Source organism: Penicillium odoratum, assembly GCF_028828045.1.
Source record: "Penicillium odoratum strain IBT 22623 chromosome Unknown utg000003l_segment0_segment0, whole genome shotgun sequence".
NCBI classification, from domain to species: domain Eukaryota; kingdom Fungi; phylum Ascomycota; class Eurotiomycetes; order Eurotiales; family Aspergillaceae; genus Penicillium; species Penicillium odoratum.
In genome coordinates this window covers 2,363,043-2,382,578 of record NW_026643145.1, presented here as the reverse complement: position 1 = coordinate 2,382,578, position 19,536 = coordinate 2,363,043, and the positions used below count along the sequence as shown (strand labels likewise).

Genomic DNA, 19,536 nt, shown 5'->3' with positions numbered 1-19,536 from the left:
CTTTGTTCATTTCTATCTTCATTCCACCCCCTTGGCGCCTTTGACGGCGTTTATATATAGAAAGTTCTCTTCCCCGCCAATCATTTCCCGCCGATCCCTCTCCACCTGCCCTTTCTTCCCACCCCCTCATTGCGAAGAGGGTCATCGTGTTTTGCCATCAGATCAAGGATGCCCCTATTCAAGAAATCCAAGGCGCCCGCAAATCAGTCTGCTAGTCGTTTTCCCGCTCGCTCTGTTGAGCATCTGGTTAACCCCACGGCTCCACCGGACAGCTACGTGGACCACAGTTCAGATCACCGGACCTACGAGGATTCCTCTAAATCACAATCAACCCAACCCGACATAACTCAACCATCATTACGCCGTGCCCAGTCTCTACGTCAAAACCAACAACTACCAAAGCAAAAGCCACGCGCCCTTATCCCGGAAGACTCCCAACGTCGCATAGGCCTGTTTGGGCGGCCAAACTCCGGCCTTATTGATCGCAATTCCTCCTCCATCAAAGGGATCAGACAGGTCTCACAACCCCTCTCCCAGCCAAGCTCACCACGACACGCCGAACACCAGAACATCTACAAAGACGAATCACCAACAGATCCGCCCACTTACGAACCGCGGTCGACATCTCTAGCGTACCAACATCAACACCTTCAACACTCCCAGCGATCCCTCCACCAATCCCACCCCTCCGTCGGTAGCGATATCCAGGAGTGGTCGCAGCAGCCCGTGGAATCACAACAGGGTCAGCTACTCATTCCCCCAGGGCTCGAACGCTCCGGCACCGACCCCACGCTGGTCCAGCAGTACGGCCGACCGTCACCAACCGAGCGCACCCCGGATTCTCCTCGCTACCTCCCCGAACACGGCCATCGGGGCTCGACGTTGTCTCGCCCAGAGCACGATCTGGTATTAAATACTTCCCGGCCCCCTTCCCGACAGACTTACGAGTCTCTCTCCCCAAGTCGTCACCAGAACCCTGACGCCATGCAACAGGCCTCCGCGCAGGCGACACCAGGCCAGACCGATCGATCGGGGCAAGAGCGTAGAGGGAGTACCGCCCAGAATATGCCGGCGGAAATTAGCCGGAACACCCCATCTGGGCCACGACGAGATGATCTAGAGAACTTGGATGTTCGGGCATTAATTCAAAAGCATGATGAACTACGTAATTTTCCCGTCATCGAGTTTCGGAAGGTTACTAACAGATTGCAGAGAGCAAATATTCCAAGGTCAAGCGTTACTATTTTGAGAAAGAGGCACAGGTGCAGCATCTCCAGAACACGGTCGCACACCAACGAATGGCCGTTTCTCGTACGGTGCTCGATGATAATGAATATACAAACCGATTCCAGCGACTCGACGGGGCCATCAAGGACCTGGCGTTTTCCGTTCGCAAGGACTGGCGGGTCGTTCCCCAATGGCTGCATGGGCTGGTAACGGACGACGCGGTGACGGTGGGAACAAAGGAAATGATGGCGCTGGGACGTGCAGTCGTTAGTCGCTGGTTGATGAAGGAGGTATTTGAACAGCACTTCCATCCGGGGCTGGAACCTGGTCTGAGTATGCAATTGAAGAAGATCGAGATGAATCTCCGTCGACAGCAGATGCGACCAGTGACCGACGAGGACCGTGAAAACGCCATTGCCAAACTCTCCAACTGGCGTCGCACCACCTTCGACGGACTTGGTGATCTACTGGCAGACTCCACCGCCCAAGACCACCGTGCTGAGCTGATCGAGCATTTAACCGTGGAGCTGGCCACCTTTCTCAGCACACAGCTGCAAGACCAGGCGCTTCCAGGACTGGAGGCCGGTGTGCGAATGATCATCGAAAACACAATCAACATCATCGAAAAGATCCCATTGGAAGCCCGTGATGTCTGCGTTGAGTACTTCCCACCCAACATCACCTTCCACGACAACTACATGAAAGTGGAAGGTCAACTACCACCACTCACGCAACAACCCCCTCCCCCAGCAGACCAAGAAGTGGACGACGACGGCGACTCCTCGCCCGCCTCAACCTCCACCGGAACTAATGCCGACGGAACATGCCCGGCCCCACGCGAACCTAGAAGACGATCCGTCTTCGGCGCCTTAATGGGCCGTCGACCCGCCAACGACCCACCCTCTCGCCCAGCGGGAGACAAGGCAGAACAAGCCGAGCCCTCGCGCATCCGCTTCGCCTCATTCCTCACCGTCGAAGTACGCGGCAAGGGACCCGCTACAGTCCTGATTAAAGCCCCCGTATGGCTGATCGAGTAATGCAGCGAGTTACGTACATGACCGAGCGTTGTATATAATTACAAATGCCAGTGGCATTGATGACCATGATTGATGCATGATATCCCATCGAGTTTCGTTTTGGCGGTTGTTTGATCTGGGCATGAAGTCTCTTTTAAATTTAGCCTCATTTTGCCTCTTGATCCGGATTTTTTGCCGGCAATTTTCCATAACATAGGGATGATCTGAATAGAGGATTTCTAGACAAAGTTCAGTGTTATGACATGTTCTCTAGCGTACAAGAAAGAGACAAACCCCTAGCTTCGTCTTCAGCTTGTAAACTACTAGTAACGAATTATTTAAAAGCCAGGACCCCGCTCAATATTGGATAGCCTGTTTCGCTATTGAAGTTGTATAGTACTATTGATATGCCAAGTAGATTGTGGGTCAAGCTGCACATTGGAAGTTGCGGTGTCCTAGCAGGAATGACATCACCAATACGCTGCTACTGGATAGTGATACTAGATCGAGCATCGACTACGGATCATCCCGTTGACTGTATACTTTGTGAACTTAATCCTCACGGGATTGTACTACTTGAATAGGTACTCTGTGCACACTTGACAGAATAATATCAGCAAGATCCAAATGCTCTACCCAGATACCAACGTAGTACAGTACTTGTTCTACATCAAGTCCTTATCTTCTTGATCCTATTCACAATTTTGATTCACTGCCTTGCCAGGTCAAGATACTACTTACAGGAATTCCATAGTTCTTACCACGGTACAACATTCAAATATCGAAACCTTGTTATAGATCAAAAAATCATTATAAAAATCATATATTCAAATTTCCAGTCTGGTCGTATCTACCCAAGGCACCAACATTATGAATACCAGACACAAACCCAGGATAAAAACAATATATACACGTGCCAGAACCAAACCTACAGGCTTTTAAACAAGCGACAGCAGATGCAAATTGTCCAGAGAATCAGATGAATTGACAGAAACGAAAATAGTTCCCGGGTATAGCGCCTCGCTGATGAAATGAAAACAAACTCCCCAAATAAAGGCCAAGTAGATCAGAGAAATTTCAGATGCTGAAGGGCAGATGGAAAAAATCGCAAATCGCACGCAAATCGCAAATACAATCGCAAATCAATCGCAATCATGCTGGGATGGAAAGTATGTTCAAAGCCAGTTCAAACGGTAAGACCATTCTCGTTGGCTGCCTGTTGCAGAACGCGTGGCCAGCGCGAGATAAGCTCGACGTCATCCAGGATACCCTTACCCTGGTTACGCACATATTGAGTTTTAGGGTCGACACGATGTTCCCAGTCCCAACTCTGAATCTTGCCCTGGACCAAAGCGGAGTAGACCAGACGGCGACGGCGCTGCGAAGTCAGGACATCCTGGCGGACCTTCTCCAGGTCCCAGCGTGTGTGGATTTCTTCGTGGAAGTAGGCCAGTAGGGTAGCGGGGTCGGAGGTTTCTGGTAGAGCCTGGAACTTGGCTGGGCTGGGGGTGCGTGGGGGTGTCGGGGTGGGGAAGGGGTAGGCGTTGGCGTTTCCAGCTCGCTGAGGGATGGGGGACACGCGAGGAGTCTCGCCTGGAGTTGGCAGGGGTGCTGGCACGGCTAGGGGGTTGTTGGATTTAACTGGGAGGGCGCGGGTGATCGAGGGGATGGGTAGACCAGCAGCCAGGTTGATCTTCTCCTCCGGATCGGCGGCCACATCGAAAAGCATGGGCGCGTCGATGGTGGAATAGATGAACTTCCAGCGGCCACGACGGATCATGATCAGAGGAGCCTGGGTGCCTTCACCCATGTACTCGCCATACACGGTGTCGGTACGAGGGCCCTCGCCGCCAGTCAAGTATGGCATCAGGGAAACACCGTCAAGGGGCAATTCCTTGATAAGAGGTGCACCGACTAAATCGGCGAATGTAGGGAGCAGGTCCATGGTCGACACGTTCTGCGGGATGCGCTTGGGCTCGAACAGCTTTGGGGCGTAGAACAGCATTGGTACGCGGGCCGAATTTTCGAACCAAGTCATCTTGTACCATAGACCGCGCTCGCCAAGCATGTCACCGTGGTCACCAGTGAAACAGATAATAGTGTTCTCATCCAGCCCAGTGTTCTCCAGAACCTTCAGCAGTTTGCCAATCTGGGTGTCAACGTATGTGCAGGCAGCATAGTAGGAGCGGCGAGCGGCGCGAATGCGGTCGTCCGGCATCTTCTTGCCCCAAAGGTCAATACACTTCAGCACACGCTGGGAGTGGGCATCCTGCTGCTCGTCGGGGATGGCCCCGTTCTTAGGAAGGGGAATTTCGACATCCTCGTACAAGTCCCAGAACTCCTTGGTCATGGCATATGGGTCGTGGGGGTGTGTCATTGACACCGTCAGACAGAAGGGCTGGTCAGTGCGCTGGCGCACGTGGTCATACAAGTACTGCTGCGACTTGTAGATCACCTCCTCGTCAAAGTCCAATTGGTTTGTGCGCACGACCGGGCCAGCGTCCATCACGGAAGCCATGTTGTGGTAGTAGTCCTGGCGGATTTCCTGGGAATTGTTAGTCTGCACTCTAACCACCACGATAATTTTACAATCACTCACCGGCTCATCCCAGTTGACAGACCAGCCGTAATCACCAGGGTAGATATCGCTTGTCAGACGCTGCTCATAACCGTGCAGCTGGTCCGGGCCACAAAAGTGCATCTTTCCAGCCAGGGCCGTGTGGTAACCCTCTCGTCGCAAGTAGTGGGCGTAAGTCGGGGTATCCGCTGGCAGATCGGCAGCATTGTCGTAGGCACCAATCCTCGAGGGCAGCTGGCCGCTAACCATAACGTAGCGAGACGGGGCGCACAGCGGTGAATTACAGTAGGCCGAGTCAAATGTCACACCACCTGCCGACAGACGGTCCAAGTTTGGTGTTTTGATGGGCGAGTTCTTATCATGCAAAGATAACAAGGGCGCGGCCATCTGGTCGGCCATGATGTAAAGGATGTTAGGCTTCTTCTGCCCCATGATGAAAGATGCTAGTTCACTATGGTGGTAGATAGCAGAACGAAGGTTTGGTAGAAGATGGGTTAAAGAAAAAAAAGGAAGCAGAACCAAGGTTGGGAAAGATGGGATTCATATAAGTTTCCAGAACTGGCACATGTGGGGAATCAGAACAGACGGACAAAAACTTTTTTTTTTGCCTTTTACCATGATTGATAAGAAGGCCCGAGCATTAATTCCATTACAATGACCAAGCGAACGGATTAGCAGTCAATACAATCGCGCTTGTAAGCACAATACATTGCCCACGGGGTTATACATCCCAAACCCACAAACCCGCAACCCACTGGGGGGCCGGTCCACTAGAGTCACCGCACAGCCAGACCGCCACAGAATAGCACGAATAGCACAAGCAAAAGGTCCAGATCTTCCCCAATAAGTCCACAGTAGCGGCTGTACTACTGCATGGAAGATCAGGGGAATGATCCGGCACTGACGTACACTGTGGAAGGCGAGATGAAGGTGCAAGAATCGCAATCGATGGTGTGATGACTCCACTCCGTCTGTGCCGGACGGTATGGATCACGAATTGTGGATCAACGACGGTATTGTATTGTATGACTTCGTAATCGTATTTGATTTTGGACTGGGTCATGTGGCTCCTTTCCTCTTCTACAGGAATCGGTGCCCAGCTCGAGAAGGCGAGTCCTGTCCAGTCACATTTGAGTCAGGGAAGTTGAAGTACCGGGAAACTTTGCCACCAGTGTAACAAAGCCGATACGGCCCGGTGATTTGTAACATTCCGGAATCCATCCACTCCGTCTTAACATAAAGCCATAAATTCCACTCGACGACAGCAGTCCCTATCGGAATCCCCTTGTTTTTTCACCGAGTCCACTCGACCCCGGAGTGGACAGCAAGCTTCGAACGCTACCGACATACCCTTGTAACTAACGCGGACGATCTCAGACAATCAAAAGCAAAAAAAAAGTCTGGGATCCACCGGAACTTTTGTCAGCCAATCATCACCAAGTTGATGCCCCTGGTATTACCGAACTCAGTTAGCATAGATGCTTAGAGGCAGGAACCCCACTTGCTTATCTTGAGAACCAATAAAAATCAAACTGAAAACAACAGCTGGATGAGAAGCGAAGAACTGAAGGACCGGGGAAGGCGGAAGGGGGACAACAAGCGGTGTACTAACTGCAGAACATGGACATGACCTCGCGTTCATTGTATTTACAAACGTCAAACCCCCTGAAAGGATCAGCATTTTCTCCAAGTTTCATCCATGAGCAATCCCCCTTTTCAATCACGTCATGTGGCCAAATCCACGAATCGAACAATCCCCGGATTCAGCCCAAGTTGGTCACCGCCAGTTTGGCGGCTCCTCCGGTAAAGGCGGGCATGTAGTCTCCACTTAAGACACGTTTACTCTTGGGACCGAATCACCCGATATAGAATCGTGCAAATCAAAAGACCCATGACGGTAGGCCGGTGGCATACATATCAGGTTTCTGATAAGGCACTTGCGGCTTTCGAAACAAACTGGAGATGATCGAACATCGGTCACAGGCTGTGGTGAATCTTCGGAGCATTTAATATGCCACGAATGCCGGGCGCTATGCGATGCTGAGGATGATCCGGGTATAGTGGGTTTAATACTAGATTGCTCACCTGAAATAAGCAATGTTCTGCCATTCTCCTCTCGAGATTCTTTACTACTGTAATAGTCAGATAGTCGAATAGCCCTCCAATATTCCGACTAAACTTAAAGAAAGAGAAAGTGGAAAGAGAACGGCTAAGGATCTTGAACTCCAGAAAGTCCATGTACCCAATTGAGGTGAAGACTACTCCGTAGATGAGACGTTGATCGTAGGAATTGGGACACCAATGTTGCACCGGAACAGCTACAAATTGAACCCGAGGATTTTGCAGCATAATGCTGACTTATTTTTGTATTTTTTGTTGAGAAATAATCTGATTAATCGTGGTCCATGGATCTCATCCCATAATTAACCAGCTAACATGTGCGTCAGTCACTGTCGGGGCTCCAGTCCTTTTTTTGTGTTTTTTGTTGAAATTGATCTGATAGCCCATGGATCTCATCCCATAATGAATCCAGCTAAAATATGCATCACAGTCACTTTCGGGTCTCCGGTCCTTTTTTGTGTTTTTTATTGAGAAGTTATCTGATCAGCCTTTGTCCATGAATCTCATCCCATATTAATCCCAGTCAGAAGTATCCCAGTCAGGTGTAGTTTGGGGAATCACGACGTTCTCTGACGACCAATCCCCGTCATCCAACGGCTCCTGCATGACTGGACGAGCCGGCCCAATCATCCTTTCCGTTGGCAAGTTTTTGGCGTACCAAAAAACGAGATTGCGAATTGCCATCGCATCCTCGAGGCTGTCGTAGCGCCATTGACTCACCTGGATATCGCGGTTCAAGTGCTTCTTGGCGAGGTGCTTGAGTGTACGGTTCTGATCCGGGTTTGGGAGACGGGTCTCAAGCTCACTGGTGTCGATGATTCGATCATGAGACAACCGAAGGGCAACCAAATCGGACTGTCCATGGTGGCAGACGAGAAAGGCGTCCTTGTGCAAGGAATCCCAGAGCAGAGCGCGAGCCGAGTCGCGGCCATCTAAGGTTCGACGGTCCTCATGCGCTTTGTTCAGCATGGCCCAGGAAATGCAGCTGTTTTTGGTATCAAGATTTCGCATAGGATGCTTAGGCCATACCAAGTGGTCAAGGACGATGCGCCCATTGAAGAGGTCAACGGCGCTGATCCGAATCAACTCCTTCTCACCCCAGTGGTTGATGCCAGTCTTGCAGCTGAGCACGACACCTTTCATAACACTGGGAATGCACCAGACATCTGGAGTGGCGTGCAAGAGCCATTCATTGCTGAGGAAGTCTTGATGACCAGTTCTGATCTTCCACTCCTGCCACCATTCATGAGATTGAGTCACATAGACATTGTGGACAATGTATCCCATCCACTGAGCATGATCTAGCTTCAAAACGCATCCCTTTGAATTCGAGTCTTTCTCGCAGCAGGTACAGATCTACTGACTATTAGTGTATTTCAAATCAATCAAAGACGTTTCACTGACATCACCGTGAATGTTGCCGGGATGGTACAGGCAAAGTGGAGCCTCGTTAGGTTGACACTTTGTTCCCATCTGGACCACATGAGCCTTCTCCTCCTCGGTACATGGGAGGTACCACAAGGAAAGATTTCCATTTGGAGTAGTAATAACCTTACGCATGAACGTTCCATGCTCGTTGGTAATGGTTTGGGTGTCATTTTCGGCTCCAGGAGCAGGATCCGGGCCCTTGCCATCCTCATCTTCGGCCACAATGACAACCTGAGGACCCTTTGCCGTAGGCTTTGATACTCTTTCCAGCCATTTCAGCTCTTGAAAGGTCCGTTTTCTGACTCTCCCAAAGTCTTTCTTGAGAACTGTGATTGATATCAGTAAATCAACCTATAACACAGTGAGAGGAAGGAATGAAAAACATACCTAAACAGCGAGGGCAGCGGATCTTGTTCTTAGTGAGCCAATTATCAAACAAGTGGCTCTCATAGTGGTGAATCTTTTTCAAGGATATTGGATCCAAGCTGAGGCCCCACATAAGATCATCCATTTCTTGGGTGTCTTCGATTTTCTCTAGGACACGAGGAACACGTTGGCTGTTGAATAATGGATGATCCTGCTTCTCGGGGGAGATATTCATGATTAGCAGGATGAATCGCCAGAAGACGACTTGGAAATTGGAGGAAAGTCTAAGACGTTTGAAGAGATCCAACGTATTGCGAAAAATCACTCAATTTGAGATCGAATTGTCGAGATTACTCCCTGATAGGATCAGGACGGGTCAATCTCCAACTGAAATCATCACGATGTGACAACGTCACGCCTCAGCGGACATTGGACAGGACCAGGGAAAGACTTACAGGTCAGAGCTGATGCTTTTGAACAAGAAGTGCAAGCAATAAGCCGGATTGGGAAGGGTTGGAGAAGGAGGTTTGAGAAAGAAGCGTCGTGGGAACAAGGTGCGGAAAGAAGTAGAAAGAAACGGATCAAGTACGTGACAGTGATAGGTGAAGGAGAAGGGTGAAACAGAGTGAAGACGAGTGCAGAAGGTCAGAGTAGCTGAAAGAGATCGTCACATGGAAAGCGTTGGCTGAAGTTACGCGGGTTATTCGAGTATCAAACGAAAAGAAACGAAAGGAGAAGTCATATTGAGGAAGTTAAGAGTACACAAATGGCGCCTGGGCGATGACCCATCAATATGCAAATGGATTCACCGACTAACAGCATAGTCTCACTCGCTTTGACTCGAGTTCAATAGACAAAGATAGGAAAATTATGAAAGGAGAGGTAGAAAGATCAACGATATCTTCCTGCGTATGCTAAGAATCAAAAGATGCACAAGCAGTATACGCCGTGGTGGTCAATTGGATCACCAATGCTTATCAAACAGATTACTTCGTTAGGCATGACTGATTTCCAGTGTATTTGTGGAGAGTTTTAGTCAACCTTGATCGCGCTATAGACACGGCGGACAAAGGCGTATGCAGCCAGGAACCCGACAGTTCCAGTCAGCAGGAAATACACTGTACAGGCGAGGAAGCTGTAGCTGAAGAACAGCAGAGTGGACACAAATCCAGTGACATGCAGCTTGAACATGTAGTACCAGATGCAATAGGCGAATATCCAAAAGGCACTGCTGCCGCCTGTGAGGAAGCTCTGCCACCACCAGTGGTAGTTCTTTTAAGGCGGTGAGTTAGCGAGAGTTGTATATTCGGGCAGAATCTGGGACTTACCTCGGAGCAGAGTTGATTATATGTTGCAATGACAGTCACTTCAATGACAGTGACTATAAGCACTGCAGATACCGCACTCAGAAAGCCAAACACATAGTAGTAGCCACTCTTATCCTGCCACAAATTCTTGAATACAAATAGCAGCTCAATGAAGAGGACAGCAAATGGGATCAGTCCGGTCAACATCGGGCCAGCAGGGCCACTCAAGTACCATGGCTGGGGCGGGACTTGGCGAGGGATGGCATTGGTCTTCAGAGGGTGCTCCCAGGGCTTCGCTCGCACATATCCAACCCAGCTACCAAGGTAGACAAGAGGAACTTGAATGAGCAGCCAAAGGGCCAGCAAGCCAATCAAGGTGCCGAATGGAATCGCTGTGCTGGAAGCCTGGGTCCAGACGAACAAGTTCAAGATCAGGATAAGGAAAAAGGTCAGTCCGGGGAAAAGCAACGCCGTCTGGAAAGAAGTCAGTTCAATATTCATGTAACATCACGGTTAGATCACCCACAATCAAGGTATTCTTTCGCCATGCAGTTCCACTGAAGGTCTTATAAAGCCTCCCGGAGAAATAACCTGAGAACAAGCCGGCAAACACAAACAGACCCATGCCGACGCTGACGAAACCACCGCGGAAACTGGGATTCAAGATTCCCAGGCAGCTCAATAAAAGCAAGCCAGTTGCCATGAACAACAACTGCATACCAGATCCAACCAGGGGCGCCAAAAGGCCACTGTAGGCTGGGATTCGGAAAACATCGCCGTGAAGAAGCTTCCAGCCGCTGGTGTCCTCGGCAGGTTCGTCGTCAGAGGACATGTCCGCATCGTTTTCGACGTCAGCATTGTCCAGTAGCCCTTCCTTTTTCTCTCTCGAACGCCTACGAGGACCTTTGGGCTTCTCCATGGCTCCATCGCCACGGCCCTTGATGTCGCCTTGAACGGTGCGACTCCAGATCACGAACACAGTCGCACCGAGTACAGTGGAGATAATCAAGGAGTTAACAATCGCCAACCAGTGGGTCATTGAGCCTTCCTCCTGGTTAGTGAAGTATAAATCCCAACGGTTGGCCCAATCGATTGTCGGCTCCTCGCGAAAGTAAACCGAATAGGTGTATGGGATGCTCAAGGTAGACCCATCATCATCGTCATCATCATCCTCGGGGATGTAGGAGAGGCCAGCGTATTTCTCCGTCAACTTTGATTTGTCTGGAGCAATGTACAGACCCAGTCCTTCATGCTCCTTGTGGATGTCCTTCGGACAAACTCCTTCCTTGCGGTCTGCTGCAGTAACACTCTTTGGATACACCTCGAATCCGTTAATCACCTTGCCTCCCTCCGGTGCACTCCGCCAGCGGATGACGATTGTAAAGTGGTTATTGATGAAATAGCGGGATCGACCGGTGGACGGGGAGATATCACGGTATCCCAGCTTGAACCCGGAGGCGTAGTATTTGCGGCTTCGGTCGACGGTCACAAAACTAGTTGCGCCAGGCAGATTGTCCACAATCCACTCGATCACATAGTTGTCCTTGATGAGGTTGCGAGCCCACTTAATATTGGAGCGACTAATCTCACGAGTGCAAAGTGTCTCGCATTCCACATCCTTGCCCATGGTGAGCTCAAAATCAGAGGTCATGATGCGATCACCGCGCAACACTTCACCCAGGTTCAGCGAAATGCTCTGGCCGGATCCAAAGGGTGAACCGCCATGTGACTTGCCACTTGGGGGACAGACGAAGGGGAGATCGAAATAGGCATACTGGAGTTGCGTGTGGTCGGAGAAGATCTTATTGACAAGCAGTGGGATTGGATCATTGTCATTGTACCGAGTAACTGAGTATCCTATGGAAAAAGCGCAAGGTCAGCACCGCGAATCCCTGCTATGTCCAGGAAGCTTACCAGGGATATAAAAAGCAGAGGCACAGGATACAACCGATAGCACCAGCAGCCAGACACCAAGGCTTGATACCCTGGAAGTCACCATGTTGATTGTGACGTTGCTATTCCTTGCTACCTAAGCAATGCGCAGCTCCTTGCCCTGCACTTCGGCCGAGCACGAGTTTGGAAGTGATCGCACGTCAGGAGCGCAGATCACAACGGCTGATCGGAGCGGATCCCTCGATCTTCGCCTAGCAAAAAGCGAATAAAGATTTAGTTGTGAAGTCACCTCCGGATGGTATATATGAGATTGCCAAGGAGGCGGGAGATGCTCGTTAGAGTGACGCTTGGCGGGCGCTTTCGTCTCGATTTTATCGGATCAAAACGACAAAATAACTGACGGGATTGTGAAGAGTCAAAAAATTATAACGAGTGTAATTGGCACCGAATGCCGCAGGTGCCAGCACAATGGATACCTAGTGCTCGTCCGGAGAAGTCGAAAGGAGAGTAGCTCCGGAGATGACTTAGTTTATCCAGCGTGTCAAAAACATCGGATTATCTATTAGACCGGTAGTGAACCCTTAAAGTTTCAAGTAACCAAAGCAGAATGATAAGGTAAATTGCTTAGAATGTGTAGAGAGTGAAGTAAGCTAGATATGAAGGTCTTGATTGTATATGTACATATATATATGCATTAGTGTTAAACCTTCCAAGGTTGGAAAGACCTGACGCATGCAGCCGGAATATGTCTATAATATACAGGGAGGATCCACCATATACTCGAGGTCCCCGATAAGTATCCACTTCTACCAGTTTAAAACCTTCAAATGTACAAACATCCAGACATCGATTCAATATGGATGTTTGAATGTTCCACATGTGCAAAGTTGTATCTCGATAATTTATTCGGCTAGGTACGTATGTACCGGATTTCTGCTCCCACTTCTTGACTTTCCTCTTCCGGATTAGTGCTCAGTCCTCGCCGCTTTTTGCTCACTGAGTAAAACTGAGCACGCCCCTGAGCGCCCTCATCCGATCAGTGAGCATTACATAAGCGCACTGATCTGCTCACTGAGCATCTCCTGATACTCACCTGAGCGGTCTGATCCACTCACTGATCCTAATCTGAGCGCCCTGATTTGCTCACTGAGTCTGAGCTGAGCCTAGGGGTGAGCGGCCTGAGTAAGCTACATCGATAAAATGCAACACACTAGCACTATCACGTGCAGCCCTCCTGTTTAGATTGCCCCCATCGTCCCCATCACAAAAGGCCTGGCATCAGCAATGTAGCTATATATCCTGGTGATCTGGCTACACTTAATTGCGCCACGATGGAGTCTGCTATTTGATCACCTAATTAGCATTACTATTATATGCTATACGCTCTTAGGAATACTTCGTCTACTGGTCCTATTATCTCCTTTGGGACTACTGGTGCTAGGAAATGTGGATGAGTCTGCTTGCAGATTTGTAATTTGCTATAGTATGGAGTCATTACCGGATAAATATCCTATAGAGTGATGGTAAGTCACTCCTCTTGCTAATAAGCTCATACTTCTATGGGTAATTGTCATCTCCAATGTTAATTAGATATGCTTAGTACTAGCTAGTACATCAATTCCTCATCCTGTCATGTTCGACCAACTATAGTGACTAGACAAAAGTGTTCCACCCCCTCCACCCCCCCCCCCCCCCCCCCCCCAAGACGCCTTTTCCACCGCCTACTGTGCCTATCCAAATCGCGTATTTAAATCCTGCTTCACCATTTAAAATATCTCTGAGAGCCCCGAATGCAAGCAATTACTCGATATAATGGGTTGCATAGGTCTTAATATGCAGTGGTGTATACTGACTCTTTTAGTTTCAAAAAGGGTTTTGACTGGCAGAATACTATAATCAAATGGGGTGTTAACACTTTTGTCTGGTCACTGTACATCATTACGCCATCCTACACTGACTTAGGTTTTTTCAGCTTTTCATGAATTTGTACTTCATGGCTACATTATGGGGTAGGTTAATCTCGAGCTAGTAAACAGACCAATACAGTACAGTGACTAGCAAATTTTAATTCTTCTTTGTTGACTACTTTTCGTTTCCGTGAACCCACTACTAAAGCCTTAGCACAGATGTTATATGAAATATACCACGCTTAGTTAAGGGCCACAGTAATATACTCCGAAACTAATATAGAGACTATCATTATTTACTGAATAATGTTCACAGAATTAGATCTAACTTTACCAAAAGAGAAACAGTACCTTCTCTAAGATCCTAAATGTTCAAAAGTTGAACATGAAGTTACTCTATAATTCTTCAATAGTTAGACCTGCGTGTCGAAAATGGCCTCTAGCGCTCTCTGCTTTTGCACCAACCACTTTAATGCACCACTGCAGAAATGCATCAAATCCCTAGTCAGGAACTTGCTCGTAGTAGCCCCATTTACGTTTAATAAAGCTTTTGAGCTCAGCAAAGAACTCTTCTATTGGGTTTTTTAAGGTCCGGCGAATAGGGTAGCAGGTGAACCAGTTTCACCCTAGCATCGCCACACTTCTGTGCAAGCCGCTCTGAAGGGTGAAATGATGCGTTATCCATTGCCAAGACAGATCTGTGCTCGGGCCACCTTCCGCAATGCTCAAGAAGTTAGGCGATAAAGTCCTCGAACACGGCCGCATCCGTTGAACTGTGAAACACGCGAGAGAGAATAATCCTATCCTAGGCATACGCTGGTAGTATCTAGTAGCGTTGATCGTGGTGAAACTACGAAACTTACAGAGGAGCCTTCCTAAGAGGTGACCATCCTATCCGTCTAAACCTACCCGCTTATCACACCCGGATTCATCCACGTATACCAAGTGATAGGAATAAAAGTCCGATATATTGTGCAAATATAATTCTCGCAAATCGGCGTCCTGCTCCCTGGCTCTCTATCGGGCGACTTTATTAGACCATCCTTTGGAGGTGAGTGCCCTCCGGATGCTAGAAGTGGTCACTGGGGGTCCCGCGGAAAGAAAGGCAGTCTTCTGGGAGGAAGCAAATTCACTAGTGGCTATAGTCGGGTCTATTTTACACATGTAGATCTGTACGATCCCTGGATTCGGGGCGGCTTATCGGTAGATGGCCCCTTTTTCTGTCAGCATGCCTTGGAGGCGGCTTGATGGAGTCGGATTCCCTCGTTTTGCGGAGCGAGTGCCTTGAGCAGTAGTAAATAGTGACTGGCTGACTGTTAAGCCAACCTGAATGGAACTATTTCTCGGCAGTGTTGGAGGTCGCACGGCGTGGCAGTCTCACCTCTAGCGGCAGCTATTTGCGCCCTCAAGTCTGAATGGACCTGTCCTCCGGTTGGGTATGGCCGACCGATAGTCCTCAACGACTCTCAGTAAACCAACGTTACGGAATACTGACTCGTGTTGACCCTTTCTAACTCAAATTCATGCTCGGGGGTCCGAAACAGGCTCCAGATCTCACCACGCCTATATCCACGCCATACTGTAATTTGTTGAAGCACTGCGAGATCAAAGAGGACGAAAAGGATAGGGAATTATATACTTTTATCTATAAGAAGACCTTAGGCTATATTTCTAGTATTTATTAGCTCCTTCATCACCTAACTTTGCTTTCTTATAGATTCATCTATATCCGATCCTCCGAAGTAGCCTTCAAAGAGAAAATAGGTATCCTTAGACGCCGAAGATACGTCTTATGCGATGCCAGCGGAGTATATAGAGAGCCCACCCATAGTGACTAAGACGAAGGTACGTATTTTCCTCTTCTCATACACTACGGCTCTAACCGATGATCTAGACAGTGAAGGTCGCGATAACCCACTCTCTTCCAGAAGAGATAAAACAGATTCTCCATAAGATTCTATAGGCTAAATCCACAGCTATCGACCACCTTAAACTCTATCTTTATCTATAGGAGGGCTACATGAATAACTCGGCTAATAAGATTCGTCTATAGGCTAACCACCGCTTGCTCTAAGACTCAAATAACCGGCTAAAGCACAAGAATAGAGAGCGTCAACAGATATGCGATAGCCGCAAGCTACTGCTGTAGGATCGGCGACAGGCGTATCTAGCTATATACCAGGGTATTATTAAACTTTTACAGACTAGTGAGCGACCATACCTAGAAGTGGAGTTATCCTAAGCTTTGCTCCCGAATGGGTTACTTCACCTTATTTGGCTATTAGAATATACAAATTCAGAAGCGCGGTATTACTGGATTAGATTGACCCTCATACAGGGGGAAGGAACGATTCAACACAGAGCGGGTAGGCCCGCTGCTCCAGATTACCAAGAGAAATAAGTGCTGCCTCACTACAGTCCATCATATTGAGTACCCAGACGACGGTTTCATGGCCCTCCGCGCTTTTCTCGTTACTTGAAGTGTACTGCAGATTGTTCAACTGAATAAATGAGTACTTATAACGCTTATCGGGTCCTAATAACTACTGTCTTATTCTTTTTTTATTACTTACTGATAGTGATTTTCAAGTATCTGTGGTATTATATACGAAGATCGAATAAATCGAATATCAGTATTATTATAACGCCAAAGTTTACATCGCTGAACCTCTATATATATATTCTTATTCGCTATTGCGCACTAAATCAATAATGTTCTCTAAGCGCCCTAAAGTGACTAGATAATATATCAGAAGGACCTAGGGTTAAGGAAAAGTTAATACTGATTAGTTCTTCGGACTACTAATAGCAAAGAAAAGCAGATTTAGAAGAGTGTAAGATTTAACGTAATAAGTATACAATAATTTAAAAAGGAAATGGTTAAAGCAGCTTCATCACTAGATAATCTTCGAGTAATTGAATAGTTCATCTAGGTAAGATTTATAGATCGGGATTTCCTTAGTATTCTTTAGTAAGATAGTGGATTGCCTCTTGATCTATCTCCTGAATCTATATCTCCTATATTGACTAAGATATCTCATTAAAGGTCCCTAAGCGAAGCGTGGTAATTATACAGGAAAGAGTGGCTTGAAAACTTAATAGCTTAGCAATATAAGCCTTAGATCTACGATTACCACATAGATTATAGATATAGTCGTATTCTTTAGTAATACATCTTACATAGGGTATCGTTCTAGAGTACTATATTAGGTATATTAGCAGCGCCGCGCCAAGTTTCGTGATAAGACTTCTGACCTTAGCCCTCTTTTTCTAGCATTCTGTGTAGGCAAGAGAAACGTTACATCGCTGTTTAATTGATAAGCCTAACTTAAGAGTTAAAATAATGGATCCTTTAATCGCTGGCCGGAGCTTACGCAGAGAGCTGTTCTTCGGCATTGAGATGGTAGGTCAAGAATATCGCTTTGTGAAGTCCGGGGGAAAAAGGATATCACCTACGAGAGAGAAAGCTTAGTAAGATAATTAAGGATTTTAGAATCATAGGGGCAATTTCCAGGTTTTAGTCTTAGATTTCCACCTATATCCGCAGTTCTTTGTTTGCTACGCATAGAATCATTCATAGTAAATAAAGAAACTGGTAAGATGACCTACTTTCGGCTTCCAAGCCGTATTCTGATTAGAAGAGAGCGCTGCCGCCTCCCCTAAAATTGGCTGGGTTCTTAATTATGCTGGTTTATTCAGACATGACTATAGTCATGCGGACTTTGAGTTAGACCTATGAAGAAAAATTGCACAGCGGAAGATTTTCAAATTCATTACTTACCAAGGCAGTAGTGAAAAGTGTGCTAGAAATAGGTTGACAGATCTTGATAAGGCGGTCGATCTAGGGTGGGAACCTGTCGAAGTTCTCCCACAGTGGGGTCCAAGAATGAAAAGCTGAAGGATCCGCGAGGTTTATGAATTCAGGGGAATTTATTAAGTTTTTACTTATTCTCTTTTCATTTCCTATTTCCTTACTCTTGGTTATTTTTGTTTGGGGGATAGGAGTAACACTCCTGCCCCGTTGGTCTGTATAGACGGATAATAATGGATCTGGCGGAATTGGCCAGGCGGGCCGTAGCCTAGAGGCCGTTAGCTAAAATTGACCTACATAGATGCGCCAGATCGTACAGGAGTAGTAGTAGTAGTAGTAGTAGTAGTATTCATTTACACTGACCCCTCGCAAAGCGATATGCAGTATACGACGACTATGTATCCGAGTATGTACATATAGAGTGATCCACTTTCTGACAATAACTTAGAGCCTCGTCACGGCCTATCGTGGCCATTTGCCGCTCCCGTTGTTAGGCTGCCCTCATGGCGCGGCTATAGTGGAATTGCGGATGAGACGGATACGACGTATCCGATTTTGGCTGCATCACATACAGGAACCGTGAGAACGCGGGCAAAGCAGAAGCTAAGAATCTGGACAGTGAATGTGTGATAGATGCGGATTTGTTCCGAGTTCGTTTGGGTAAGCGTTGGCTTGTCTTGTTCTCGAGCTGGAACGGTGACGGTTTGTTATGAAACCGAAGATGAAGATCTTCAATTGTGAGTATGGGGTTGGCGGGAAGAAAAGGTTCTTGCACTGAAGGAGTCGGTTGCGGTATGGATGTGATAGGTCGCTGGAGGACGGAAGCATAGGTTGTTTGTTGGTTTTGGGGCGAGGAGGTGATAGAAGGTATCGTTTGATGAAGCTGGGGAGAGTGGGCTGTTGGAGGTTGTTGAGGCTCTAGGTCTATTGTGGCGGGTAGCGGATTAGAATGGCAGTCCAGGTTGTTGTTTAACCGTTCCTTCGCTGTAGTAGATGTAATCGGCGTAGATTGAGTTTGAGACTTTGTACTAGAGTCTGTAGTTTGTGTACTGGAATCGGCGGTAGCAGTCGACCGTTTAGAGGAGGAGAATGCGGTGGTTGAGGAGGGGGTTTTGTTGGGAGTTCCGAGGTGGTGTTTTAAATCGCACGAGATTATCTGCCATACGCAGTCTTCCTCGTGTAGCTGTTGCACTTCCTCGAAAGGGGTGGATTGGAAGGTGGATAAGTGCTTGGTCGATTGGCAGGCAAAACAGCATGCCATATTGCTGACTCCTGAAGGTCGGTAATAGAAGCCATTCTGGGCCAGTTGGAGCGGAGTGGCCCCAGCAAGTACTATTCCTTGGAACGAACGAGCTCTGGCTGTGATGGTGGAGTAGTCGTAGGCTATTGAGACGAGAAAGTAATCCTCATCGTGAGATTCATCCTCGAAGTGAGAATCGTCCTCATCATGAGAATCATCCTCGGCGAGAAAAAAGTCCTCAACGTTGGGGTATTCGGGTGAGATTGCGGGGTTTGCGGCTTCGGGGACGGGAGATGGGCGACGTGCTGGGGAGTCTGGAAGCTGAGGGTTCAGCCCTACCCGCTGGCTTCTAGTTGTCATCCCCATAGCTTGAGGATACAGGATCTTGCCTGGATCTGGTTATACAGTAGCGACCCGATCGTACAGGATGGATCGAAATCAGTTTCACCACTTACACACAGACATTCTGTCTCGAACCCTCTTTCAAAACACGCTATGCCTATTACACTTGCTCTACTTCTGACTCTGTTTCTTGGCAGTATTCCAATACAGTCGTAAATAATAGGACGAAAATAGATTCGGTATTACGCTTATATGGCTTTCGGGGTTTCTAGAATGTCGAACCTGCAAACCAGGCAAACA

The 19,536-nt window shown here is 48.0% G+C and overlaps 5 protein-coding genes across 5 annotated transcripts; 1 reads left to right on the top strand and 4 right to left on the bottom strand.

The window, feature by feature from the left end:
• Window positions 1-168: 168 nt before the first annotated feature.
• On the top strand, window positions 169-2,264 carry N7520_004135 (uncharacterized protein; the record flags this gene model as incomplete). Its single annotated transcript, XM_057138070.1, has 2 exons — window positions 169-1,165; window positions 1,213-2,264. 2 exons carry the CDS (start codon window positions 169-171, stop codon window positions 2,262-2,264), a joined length of 2,049 nt encoding a protein of 682 aa, XP_056998535.1.
• A 1,165-nt stretch (window positions 2,265-3,429) lies between these two features.
• On the bottom strand, window positions 3,430-5,253 carry N7520_004134 (putative choline sulfatase; the record flags this gene model as incomplete). Its single annotated transcript, XM_057138069.1, has 2 exons — window positions 3,430-4,788; window positions 4,843-5,253. 2 exons carry the CDS (start codon window positions 5,251-5,253, stop codon window positions 3,430-3,432), a joined length of 1,770 nt encoding a protein of 589 aa, XP_056998534.1.
• A 2,202-nt stretch (window positions 5,254-7,455) lies between these two features.
• Window positions 7,456-8,971, bottom strand: N7520_004133 (uncharacterized protein; the record flags this gene model as incomplete). The annotated part of the gene is made up of 3 exons (XM_057138068.1): window positions 7,456-8,298; window positions 8,347-8,696; window positions 8,758-8,971. The coding sequence occupies 3 exons, from the start codon at window positions 8,969-8,971 to the stop codon at window positions 7,456-7,458; spliced, it is 1,407 nt and encodes a 468-aa protein (XP_056998533.1).
• A 797-nt stretch (window positions 8,972-9,768) lies between these two features.
• Window positions 9,769-12,042, bottom strand: N7520_004132 (transmembrane 9 family protein; the record flags this gene model as incomplete). The annotated part of the gene is made up of 4 exons (XM_057138067.1): window positions 9,769-10,008; window positions 10,065-10,517; window positions 10,570-11,900; window positions 11,958-12,042. 4 exons carry the CDS (start codon window positions 12,040-12,042, stop codon window positions 9,769-9,771), a joined length of 2,109 nt encoding a protein of 702 aa, XP_056998532.1.
• A 5,249-nt stretch (window positions 12,043-17,291) lies between these two features.
• N7520_004131 (uncharacterized protein) lies at window positions 17,292-19,359 on the bottom strand (the record flags this gene model as incomplete). The annotated part of the gene is made up of 3 exons (XM_057138066.1): window positions 17,292-17,295; window positions 18,227-19,289; window positions 19,350-19,359. The coding sequence occupies 3 exons, from the start codon at window positions 19,357-19,359 to the stop codon at window positions 17,292-17,294; spliced, it is 1,077 nt and encodes a 358-aa protein (XP_056998531.1).
• Window positions 19,360-19,536: the final 177 nt, after the last annotated feature.